Raw genomic sequence first — 12,252 nt, forward strand, 5'->3', positions numbered from 1 at the left:
GATAGGAACTCCAGGGCTCCAATCATCAAGTAAGGACAAGGAAAGTGAAATGTTGATTGCTCCAACTTCACCTATACTATATATACACACACATATATATGTATATATATATAGAAATGCCACACTGTACTTCATAAATGTTAATAGTTATGAGGTATTAATTTAAAAAAGTCTTTTAACAACTTAAAAATGTGGAAACACTAACTAATCTGATTGGATCTTCAAACCTCGAATATAGGCCAGGAGTTGTTGCACTGCACAACATAAATATGTGTAATTTAAAAAGCAAAAACAATAACAAACACCCTGCAATAATAATAATAAAAAATAAGAGTTATTGCTGATGGCCTCATTGACCATTTCACTTGGGGATGAGGGTGTGGAGAGTTATATTGTTTATGCAGTGGGACTGCAACTGTCTCAGCTGTGGAACCCATTTCATCACCGGAAGAAAAGCGTTGTAGGGCGAGGTGCTTTCCTCCTCCACAGCTCCTAAGGGATCCACTTGGAAAGATGTCGTTCCCCAATAATCTCCCATATTCCTTACTCAGTAGGAGTGATTGCTCTTGGGGGAGCTAGTCTGACCGAGACTTAAAGAAACAGATCCTGAGATGAGTCAGCAGGACGTGTTGCTGGCTGGAATAATTACTGCTTTGCTGTTGGCATTTGAGCAACTTCTAAGCCCCCTTAGAGCTGTCTTGCCCAAAGAAGCATCCTTTCCTAGGAACTTTGGCTTTGTAGAATGTTAGTGAAGAAGAGGTTCTGGGGCCAAACCCTTTTGGGAAATTGTGGCTTAGAGAAAGTTGGTGAGATTTCTTGATAATATTTTACAACCTTTAAGATGCTGATATGCAGTGCGATTTCCCATGTGAGAGCACAGGATGCAGTGATCTCCAGACTCACGAGAGTGGATGACCTATTTTCCTCCTGCGACATCTACCTTAGACTCCTGGGAGAAAGCAGAAGCCTTCAGCCAGAGATTCTCAAACTTTGCTGCATACTGTGATCACCTGGGAATTTAACAAGTGCTGGTATCTGGCTCAACACTCACATATCCTGATTTAATTGATCAGGGGTGCAGTCTGAGCCTTGGGGCTTTAGAAGCTCCCCAGATGATTCTGTTGTTGAGCGAAGTTGGAATACCAGTGCCCTGGAGGCCTCTCTGTTTTGTTCCATCTTCTGAATATGGCAGTTCAGAGAAAGCTGACCTGCTTCCAGTGATTCAATTTTTTACTACCAAGAAGTTATGCATTTGTAGGTTGTTTTAAAAATTCATAATACTCCAAAGCATCAAACTTACCCCATTTCCTGTCTCCTGTGAGGAAGGAAGACATGGATAGCACTTGGGAAAACCACACTTTTCCAGAATATGTCTTTATTGACAAATACTGCACATTCTGTTTCACAGGGGAAAGCTAAAAAAGTTGATGGAGGCTGAGAAGAGTGAAGAGTTAGAGAGGTTAGAAGGGTGATGAATAAGGGGTGCCCAAACACAGCTTGTGGGCTTGGTGCGATGGCTCAGGAGCTAAATCCTCACCTTTATGGGTGCCAATTGGGTGCCTGTCTGTGTTCTGGCTGCTCTACTTCCCATCCAGCTCCCTGCTTGTGACCTGGGAAAGCAGCAGAGGAAGGCCCAAAGCCTTGAGACTCTACGCCCATGTGGGCGACGTGGAAGAAGCTCCTGGCTCCTGGCTCGGATAGACTCAGCTCCAGCCATTGCGGCCATCTGGAGAGTGTGCCAGTGGATAGAAGATCTCTTTGTCTCTCCTTCTCTCTGTAAATCTGCCTTTGCAATAAAAATAGTTAAATATTTAAAAAACAGAACAAAACAAAACAAAATAAAACAACAAAAACACAACACAGGTTCCTGTGTTTCGCGGCATAGTCAGGCAATTTAGTCCACAGCAAGTTTGTATATCTGTGAAAGGACTGGAGAAGATCATAGCTTTCCCATGTAAAGAAGGACAAGGAAATTGGAATGTTAATTGTCATGATTTGGTTGGAGTATGCCACATACACATGTTGAAATGTCTTCTCCATGAACATGTAAACTTATTACGTTAATCCAACATAAAACTAATTAAGAAACTAATGTTATATTTTCTAGTTTAGGACACAGCCCAGGAGGAGCAGGACTGGAGTTCCTAAGAGGGTTCCCAAGGTACTGCATTTAGATGCAATTTTTGCATCAGAGTCAGAATGTCTTAGGATGCTTATAAGCAATGCAGACCCTTTTACTGTCCCCTGAAGGCTAAGGCACTATGTCTGAGTCTGTCTGGGTGGGCACTGCCTACTCACATTTTAACAGGTTCTCACACTGAAGTTTGAGAACCCATGCTCTGTTGGAGGAGTTATTCATCATTAAGAATTTCCCGAGTTTTCCTGTTGGCTAGCAGCTGACTCACATCTGCCTCTCTGACATTTCATCCCACCGTGCTCCTGTGTACCACTCCCTGCTTGTGCTAAGTGTTGATCTCTCAGTATGTCTTTTAGATCAAGTCACGGCTTGTTATAGTGCTAGACAACATTACCTACTGAGATACAGGACACCTCCAGAGAACTAAATTCCTTTTGATATAAGGCAAGAAGATGGCAAGGCTAGGGACCAGCATTGTCAGATCATGCCAAAGGATGGAAAAAAAACAGGATGGGGCTTTGGGGATTTGCGTGTAAGCAGAAGTCTTCATGAGGGAGTACATGCAGATAAGGAAGTTCCCCTAGAGAGATTTCTTAGAAGCTAATAAGGAAATAACGCATGGGCAATTAATCTATGTCACGTCACCAACAGGTCCAGAGCTGGAGCAGAAGCTCGACTGGTCCTCTAGTCCTTTTATATTAAGCTGAGACTGAAAAGAAAAATCACAAGAAATTCAAATGTGAAGAAAGCGTTGCTTTGTTAAGGGTGGAGCAAAGAAAGAGATTAATAGGATTGAGAAGAAGGCATAGTATTCCTGGAAATGGTGCCATCTAGGTCAGTTTGCTGTTGTTATGGAAACTTGCCAGGTTGTTGTTTAAGGGAAACTGGCAAAGACAAGGCACTTGAAGCCCATTGCATAAAATGACTTGCCCAGTGTCACACATGTAGTGAGGGTGCTGTGGAACCCACACATCCTCTGGATAGGTGGCACTACACGAAGAAGACACTACGAAGGTGGATTCAGGTGAGGATGGTCCATGTCCAGCTAATGGCTTCCTGATGTGATGTATCTTCTCTGCTGTTAGTCTCTGACGGGTCTGCTCAATACTGGCCTGGATACCGCTACACCCCAAATATCCCAAAATGATCGAAGCCCTCTCTCACCACCTTGCTTTTGAACTCTGTGTCTGATTCTTCAAACAAAACAGAGATAACACCAGACTTTAAGAAATACGCCTGCTTCCTTCTTGTATTCAAACATGTATGCTTTTTTTTTGTTATCAAAGTACTACTTTTAGGATGGAATTTTAGAATAGCCAGGCAGGATTAATGGAGGTTCATCAGGTGTCTAAAGAAGCTTATGTTTTCATGCTTGTTTACATACACACACACACACACACACACACACACACACACCCTTCATAAGCCAGCCAACTCTACTTAGGATAACAATTGTTTGCTAAACATTCATATTGCTGGATCGGAGTAGAGGTATTCATATCATCAAGCCCGTTACTGATTGTCAAAGAATTGGTTTTTTATCCATGCTTTTTATGGATAGAATGTATACTTTCCTTCCTTACAGTAGTCATTTTGAAATTTAAATAGTCACCATGTACATGTAGAGTGCTTGCAGCTTTCCATAGTGCCTTTTTAAATCTGTGCATTAACCTTATCTCAGAAGCGCATGTAACTGCCTTTTGGCAGAGGAGGAAATTGTGATTTAGAGAGGTTAAGTGTCTGTGTAATATCAAGCAGATAATTAGGGACAGAGTTGCAAAAACAAGAAGTGACCAGTAAGATAAAGAAGCACCTGCTCTCTGTTCTTACTCTAATAGAATCGTTCACCGCTTTTTATCTCATGCTATAGTGAACTTGATATTTTTCTTGAGACTGAAGAGTTCGTTGAAGCTGAGTATCTACGGGCCAGACTCTTAGTTTAAACTTGTGTCACTTGAAATGACTTCAACTTTTTTTATGTCTAGGTGAGCTGCTCCATGGATGGCTGGGACAAATAACACCTTGGTGACCGAGTTCTTCCTTATCGCATTCACTGAACATCCCGAGTGGGGGCTGCCTCTCTTCCTGGTATTTCTGAGTTTCTATCTCATCACTCTGGTGGGGAATGCAGGAATGATCATCCTGATCCACAGAGATTGCCGGCTCCACACGCCCATGTACTTCTTCCTCGGTCACCTTTCTTTTGTGGACCTCTGCTACTCCTCTGTCATCGTTCCTCAGATGCTGGCAGTGCTGTGGGAACACGGCACAGTCATCTCCCAGGCTCGCTGTGCAGCTCAGTTCTTCCTGTTCACCTTCTTTGCTTCCATTGACTGCTACCTCTTGGCCATCATGGCCTATGATCGCTACGTGGCTGTGTGCCAGCCCCTGGTGTATGTGACCATTGTGACAGAGAGGGCTCGCTGGGGTTTAGTAACTGGAGCTTACGTGGCTGGCTTTTCCAGTGCCTTTGTTCGCACGGTCACAGCCTTCACGCTCTCATTTTGTGGAAGCAATAAGATTGACTTCATCTTCTGTGATCTCCCCCCTCTGCTAAAACTTACATGTGGGGACAGCTACACCCAGGAAGTGGTGATCATTGTGTTTGCCATTTTTGTCATGCCAGCTTGCATCTTGGTGATCTTGGTATCCTATCTGTTTATTGTCATGGCCATCATGCAGATCCGCTCTGCTGGGGGCCGGGCCAAGACCTTCTCCACCTGTGCCTCTCACCTCACTGCTGTTGCGCTCTTCTTTGGCACTCTTATCTTCATGTACCTGAGAGATAACTCAGGCCAGTCCTCAGAAGGAGACCGAGTGGTGTCTGTGCTCTACACCGTGGTGACCCCAATGCTGAACCCCTTTATCTATAGCCTGAGGAACAAGGAGGTGAAGGAAGCTGTCATGAAATCCCTGAGCAGATCAAAGCCTTTTGGAACAGTGTAAGATGGGCCAGTGTAAAATGTATCATTCCGTAGTTTCTGCATCTTCTCTGTCTTCTTTGTCATTTTGTGAAAGCTCTTCTTGACAACCTTGCTTAAAGTTGCATCCAAATTTCCCATCTTTTTTTTCTGGCTTATTTTTCTATATAAAACTTGTTGCCATCTGGTGTAATAGGTGACTTACGTATGTATTAATTAGTGTTTAATCCTACAACTGGATAGTATGTTACATAAGACTAAACATTCTTAGCTATGGACTTCATTCTATGTGGCCAGTGACTGGGAACGTGTCCAATATGTCAATGGTATTCTGTAAGTATTTGTTGAATGCGTAAACAAATTAAGTTTCAACCTCATCAGTCCTGGGGTATTTTTTAAACCTGTCACATGAGTTTATACTCTTTATAGAACTATAGTTTTGAGGACACAATTCCTGGCTGGCTAGCCACCATGTTGTCTTCATCACTAGTACCTGCTGGATCCAGTACCTTGCCTGGCATAACGAACACTTGATGCATAATGTAAACATATTTGGAAAATCATGAAGCTATGTATAAACGCAACTTCTGTTTTTATCCAAATATTTTCTTTTTAAAATTGCCTTATTATTTTTGAGAACTAATGATAGTTGTAATAAAAACTGGTAACAACTAACATTTATGATGCATTATTAACTTCCAGGAGCTACAGTAAGCTTTCAATAGGTATTATCTCATGTCATTTGTAAGACATTTCTATTAGCTATGCTCTAGTGTTATTTTTGCTTTCTAAGTAGATGAGACACTTAAAATTAAGAGAGATTGTTTTTCCTGGTTATATTAAGTCGATCCTGAGCGTACTATGGAATGCTCAATAAATCACTCATTTGCAATTCATTGCAATTGGACTTTATTTTCCTTTTATCTGGTGAAGAAAAGTGAAAAGTTCAATATGTGGGGGTACAAGGTATTCAACAACAACATTTTCTTTGTTACCCTTTTGTTTTAATGCTGGAAAATAAAACACCCCAAGTACTGGGGCGGTTGGGAGGCTGGGTGTGGCTTCTCTTCTTGTTTTCCCCCTTTCCCCAGAAACAGGAAGAAGAAATAGAAAACTTGGAAATTATGATCACACTTACTTTTCCCTAACCCTTGATTCTTTCTACCCTGATCAACTATGTAAGCATCATCAAACCAAACATTAAAAATAAAAAAGATATTACTCAAAAGATGTGGTTGAAATTCTGGTTTGCTAAAATAAAAATGGTAGCTTTATTGAGGTTTATCTGAATGCAATAAGATTTACATATTTAATTGCATAGTTTCATGTTTGGACATGTGAACACACATTCATCATGCAGACTTCTTATAGATGTCCTTTTGATTCCTACTTGGTTGAGAGTGTTTTAGAAAACAGAAGTGGGCTTTAGATTATTAAACAATTTTCTGTATCTATTGAGATGGTCATATACTTTTACTTCTGCTTAGCAACATACGTATAATATAATTTGATTTACAATAAATGTTCCCTTTATTTCTGAAATGAACCACACTTGATCATCATATATTATTCTTTGCACAATCAAAGTAAGCGGAAGACAGTTCAGGTAATTTTTAGATATTAAAAAAATTCACATATGGTGCTGTGTAAAAGCTGTATGTCAATTTTAAAAGAGGTTTTGGTACTGAGTCATTTAAGTTCCTTTGCTAAATGACAATGCAGAGAAAAATGGAAAAACTTTGCCAGTGCAAGACAGAAGAATTCTGAAGAGGCAGTTTCATTTGGATTTTGATGCTAAAGGAGAACAGCTTTCCAGCTAGCTGGGGAGGATATAGATCATAACAGACAATTCCCAGCAGTAATATGTTGGCTTACCTATGGTGTTTGAAACAGCTGCTCCCTCTTTGTTTGAAAATTTTCCTTTTTTTTTTTTTTTGTCTTGGGCATTACTTCACCCTCATACTTGGAGTCTGTCTGGGCTGAGTTGCAACTCTTGCTCTCTCTATGCATTTACTTCTCTGATCATTTCATTTAGTTTCATGACTTCAATAAAATTTACCACGGGCTACAAGATTCATCCTGGAAAGGTTTCCAAGTAACTCCGTGACAATGTTGATGTATCTCCTGCCTACTCTGCCCTAGTCCTGACCACCTGCCCTGCTCTGAGAAAGGCAAACCTGTTCTCAGATGCGCTACCCAAATGATCACAATGGCCAGGGCTGGATCAGGCCAAAACAGGAGGCAGGGACTTCACTGGGTCTCCCACGTGGATACCAGGGTTCCCTTTCTTGAGTGATCTTTCTTTGCTTTCCCAGGGGCATAGTAAGAGACTGAATAGGAACTGGAGCAGCCAAGACTCAAATGGGCACCCAAACAGTAGAGGAAGAGGGTTAACCTGGTACACTACACCACTGTCACCCCACATCAGGAAGTTTGAATCCACTCTTCCTTTCCTTGGGAATGTCTCTAGATCTTCTTAAGACTCATCCCCTCATCTCACTCAATTCTCAGTTTAGTTGCTTAAGACAGACTTTTCCCAACTCCTGGAACCTTCCACCTAACATAGCTATTCCCTCCTCTTTATCTGACTCCATCTCTGCTTTACTTTTTTACCTTCTTACTACCTCATATTGTATCAATTTATCATCAATCATTATCTGTCTCATGAACTATGAAAGAAAAGCAAAAAAGTTAATTGACATTGACTTACTTCTATTTCCTGATCAATAAATGCTATATTTTTGTTTAGTGAATAAATATTTGCTGACATATATCGTACAAAGTTTATATGTTAAATTTCATAAGACATACCTAATGTGTAAAGATTTTTATTCTTTCTATGCACTCCTCTTGCATTTATATTAGCTACAACTAGATGATGGAAGTTTTATTTAGTTTATTCATAAAATCACATATTTCTTTTCTCAGATATGGCTCATACAAAAGAGTTACAGTGAAAATTCAGTGGATTATGCTTTGTATAAAATCTTTATGTTGCTTCAATTTCAATGACATCAATTATTGACCAAATATCACCTTTGCTTATCAAATCTTATTAGTGTTACATTTATTGATTTTTAAGTTTTTCTGTTTAGTTTTAGAGTACATTGAAGTTACGGACTGTAAATAATTCATGATTTGAATTCCAGAGCCCAAATCAGGCTGATAAATAGTAGGATGTTAAGAAATGGTGCTTGGGAATAAAATTGAAGAATGATTCATGAAATATTGTATGTGGATGCATATTTATTTATGTTCTCAGGATCTTCATCCAGGCTGTGATTTTCTGTTTTCTTAATTATTTGTCATTAGGGATGTTCTCTATTTGTATGTAAGTCTATCTGTGGCCAAATCAGGCTTCTTCCTACAGATGGAGCTGCACCTTGCAGCATCTTGTGAACTCTTCCAGCATCCCACAGAATCCTCAACCCAGACGTTAGAGAGGACGAATGGACAGACCTGCAGGTATGCAGAAAAAAATTAAATCACATGACCTTGGTCCAAACATGATGCTTCTTATCTTATAAAGTAGAATAGATGCATTCGGAATAAAGGAAGATAAAATTATAGATCAATCTAATTGATAGTTTTGCAACTGAGGTATTTCTGGTGCCATGTTAAGCTTGATGGTTTAGTATAAAAGAAAATAAATTTTATTAATTTAAAAAGATGTATTTATCTATTTTTTATAAAGATTTATTTTTATTATTATTTTTTTTATTGGAAAGGCGGATATACAGAGAGGAGAGACAGAGAGGAAGATCTTCCGTCCGATGATTCACTCCCCAAGTGAGCGCAATGGCCGATACTATGCCGATCCAAAGCCAGGAGCCTCTTCCGGGTCTCCCGTGCGGGTGCAGGGTCCCAAAGCTTTGGGCCGGCCTTGACTGCTTTCCCAGGCCACAGGCGGGGAGCTGGAAGGGAAGTGGGGCTGCCGGGATAGAACTGGCGCCCATATGGGATTCTGGGCGTGCAAGGCGAGAACCTTAACTACTGCGCCACCGCGTTGGGCCCATCTATTTTTTAAAATGCAGGTGTTGTAGATAATGAAGAACCAGAAACCTGAAGCTTTTTTTCTGAGTCTTCAGTGTGGGAGTAGGGTATCTAAGGACTTATATCATCCTTCATTGTTTTACCACATCATAAGCAGGGATTTGGATTGGAAGTGGAGCAACCAGAACATGAGTTGGCACTCATATGGAATACTAGCTCTATAGGAGAAGGATTTGCCTACTATGCCACTGAGCTGTCCTCTAAATTTCCTTAATATTATATATAAGAATTTTTTCCTCTTTAAAATGCCATTCACTATAAAATGCTAAAGCAATGTAGAGTGTAATATAAATTATTTTACTCCATGACCCAACAAAACAACTACAACAGTCATATAGGTATGGAATCTTCAAAGAGTTCTTTAAAAATATCTATCACGAAAAAATATGCATGGATTTAAAAATATTTTGCACCAAAATAAATCTATAATAACTTGTTACAACATATCTGAATATAATCTAGTTTGAAGCATTTAAGATAAAACACTAGTTTGTAAGTAGCCCCTATCAGAAGTACGTGAATTCTAGTAAAACTGAAGGAAGAACAAACATCGAATTTATAATCAAGCTTGGGAAGAAAAATGATGAAATAAATGATGCCTTAAAAAAGTGTATGGGAACAATGCTTCAAAGAAATCAGCAGTTCACAAATGAATGGCTTCATTTTTCATTTGTTGCTATTTTTAATATGGAAGATTTACCTAAAGAAAAGACAAAATGATGTTGAAAATGAAGCCCTTATAGGGGCAGATCATCCATATAAATTTGCAAGTAATAAATTACTCTTGCTCATGCTATAGTAGAAGTATACAGCAGCCAGCCCCCTAGGCATCTCAATTGGTACTGCTTGCATAATTATAACTACAAAATTAAAATGGACAATTCTCTGCTCAGTGGGTGCCAACACTGCTCCATAAAGACCAGCTTCAGACAGGAAATTTCCATGGGAACTGTAAACAAGTGGGGTCAGGATCTGGACATAACCCAGAAATGGCTACTACCAAGAAATGGAAATGATTTATTTAAAGCAAAGGTACCTGGTGGAAAGCAAAGGTCAGGGTAGCAGTTCTTTAGGATGATTAAGGCCTGTTGCTTATTGACTTTCTTGTGGGCCAAAGACCACTAACATGTTCTTATGATGAGACTATCTTAAGAAAACTAGCCAGGAGCTGGTGTGGTGGCTCATGGGCTGGTCTTCCACCTGTAAGTGCTAATATCCCATATGGATGTGGGTTCAGGTCCCAGACGCTCCACTTCCTACCCAGCTCCCTGCTAGTGGCCTGTCAAGGTAGCAGAGGATGGGCCAAAGCCTTGGGACACAGCACTCACGTGGAGGCCAGCAAGAAGCTCCTGGTTCCTAGCTTCAGATTGGCTCCGTTTCAGCTGCTGTAGCCATCTGGGAAGTGAACCAGCAAATAGAAAGTCTTTCTCTTTCTGTCTCTTTGTCTGTAATCTGACTTTCCAATAAGCTAAAATAAACCTTATGAAAAAAGCCTTAAAAAACTCTGAGAGTCTTCCACCTCTCGGTGCTGCTGTTCATTGTCAAAAGGACAGTTCTGTGAGAATTTTGATGAAGGATGATCAGAAATCCACCTTACAGTCTTATTTTTCTGCCTCTGACTTTTACAAAAATTTCTAATTTTAAGAATTGTTTAAAGAACACCATTACCCAATTAATAATGTAAAAAACACTCCTGTCTCTTGATTGGGAATCCAAGAGTTTCCTACTAAAACACGTGGACTACTGGAAGCAGAGTTTCTGATGTTCCTTGCTGGAGCTGTTAGTAGAACAGGGTAAATGCAAAGGTGCTTGAGGAACAAAAGAATGTTCAGTGGCTAGTTTGGTAATTCATTCAAAAGAAGATGAATTTTACATTCTTACTGAGAATTCAAATGAAACTTAGAAATTTTAGATGGTATTGAGAAAAGCAAGTTTTAGATGGTAGTGAGAAAAGCAAGTTGCTGGTTACATATTTGCTTGTAAAGAGAGTGAATTCTAAGTTTAAAGAAGAGTGAAAAATTATTTTATGTTGAAGATAAATGAATCTAGTTTGCTGCGACAAATATACTACAGTAGAAATCCGTGGAGTTAGTTAATAAAAGAAGAAATACTTAGTGATTAATGAGTATTATATAGCTGATATGATGATAGCTGGTTCATACATATGTTCACTTAGTTACAAATAGGTTTGGGGAGTTAGGATTACTGTTGCTGTTTGCAGATAAGGAAAATCGGTTTGCACATTCAAATAATTCTCTTAGGTGACATGGCTGGCTCACAACCTGCTGCAAAGCCAGGTTTTAGGATCAAATATTTTTCCTCTTTATTTCACCGCAATTATTAGAGAAAAATTTATAAATGCATTAGTGATAGTCAGCTACTAAGTTGGAAATAATTAAGATAATTTGGACAAGACTCTTCTGACCTGCTACAGTGTATGTTATTACTAATCTATTATTTTAATTTTAAACAGTTGTTTCATTTGAAAGACAGAGTGACCTACACACATACGGGGGAGAGGGAGAGTGAAGAAGAGAGAGGGAGAGAGAGAAAAAGAGAGAGAGAAAGAGAGAGAGAAAGAGATATCTATTATCTACTGATTCAATCCCTAAATGACAACAAACAGAGCTGAGCTGATATGGAGCCCACAGCCTGGAACCAGGAACTTTTCCCACATCTCTCCAGGTGGGTGGCAAGGTCTCAAGTATCTGGGCCATTTCCCACTGTCTTCTTAGGCACATTAGCCAGGAGCTGGGAAGCAAAGTTGAACAGTTGGAACTTGAGCTGAATTTCTGATATGGAATGCTAACATTCCAGGTTGTGGCTTAGCATGCTGCGTCACAATGCTGACCAAGCCACAGAGTATTTTAGCGGCTCATGTGAAAGATTTTTCCCCCCTTTAATCTGATAGCATTTAGAGTCACAAAACTGCAGTGCTGGAGTGGAACTCAGGACTTATGTGGTTCCTTGATTTGTTATCATATCAGATTCACTCAAAGAGTGTTTTGTTTTTTTTAAAAAGTTATTTATTTGAGAGGCAGAAACAGAGATAGAGACAGATGGACAGTGAGATAGATGCAGATATTTCCACCCAATGGGTCACTTCCCGAGCGCCTACAATACCCTGGTCTGGGCTGGGTT

General features: G+C 39.8%; 1 protein-coding gene across 1 annotated transcript; it reads left to right on the forward strand.

Moving 5' to 3' along the window:
- Window positions 1–4,138: 4,138 nt before the first annotated feature.
- On the forward strand, window positions 4,139–5,083 carry LOC121172279 (olfactory receptor 9Q2). Its single transcript, XM_041004129.1, has one exon. It carries the CDS (start codon window positions 4,139–4,141, stop codon window positions 5,081–5,083), a length of 945 nt encoding a protein of 314 aa, XP_040860063.1.
- Window positions 5,084–12,252: the final 7,169 nt, after the last annotated feature.

This window comes from Ochotona curzoniae, unplaced genomic scaffold (assembly GCF_017591425.1).
Source record: "Ochotona curzoniae isolate NIBS_2020 unplaced genomic scaffold, NIBS_Ocur_1.0 scaffold_3171, whole genome shotgun sequence".
NCBI lineage: Eukaryota > Metazoa > Chordata > Mammalia > Lagomorpha > Ochotonidae > Ochotona > Ochotona curzoniae.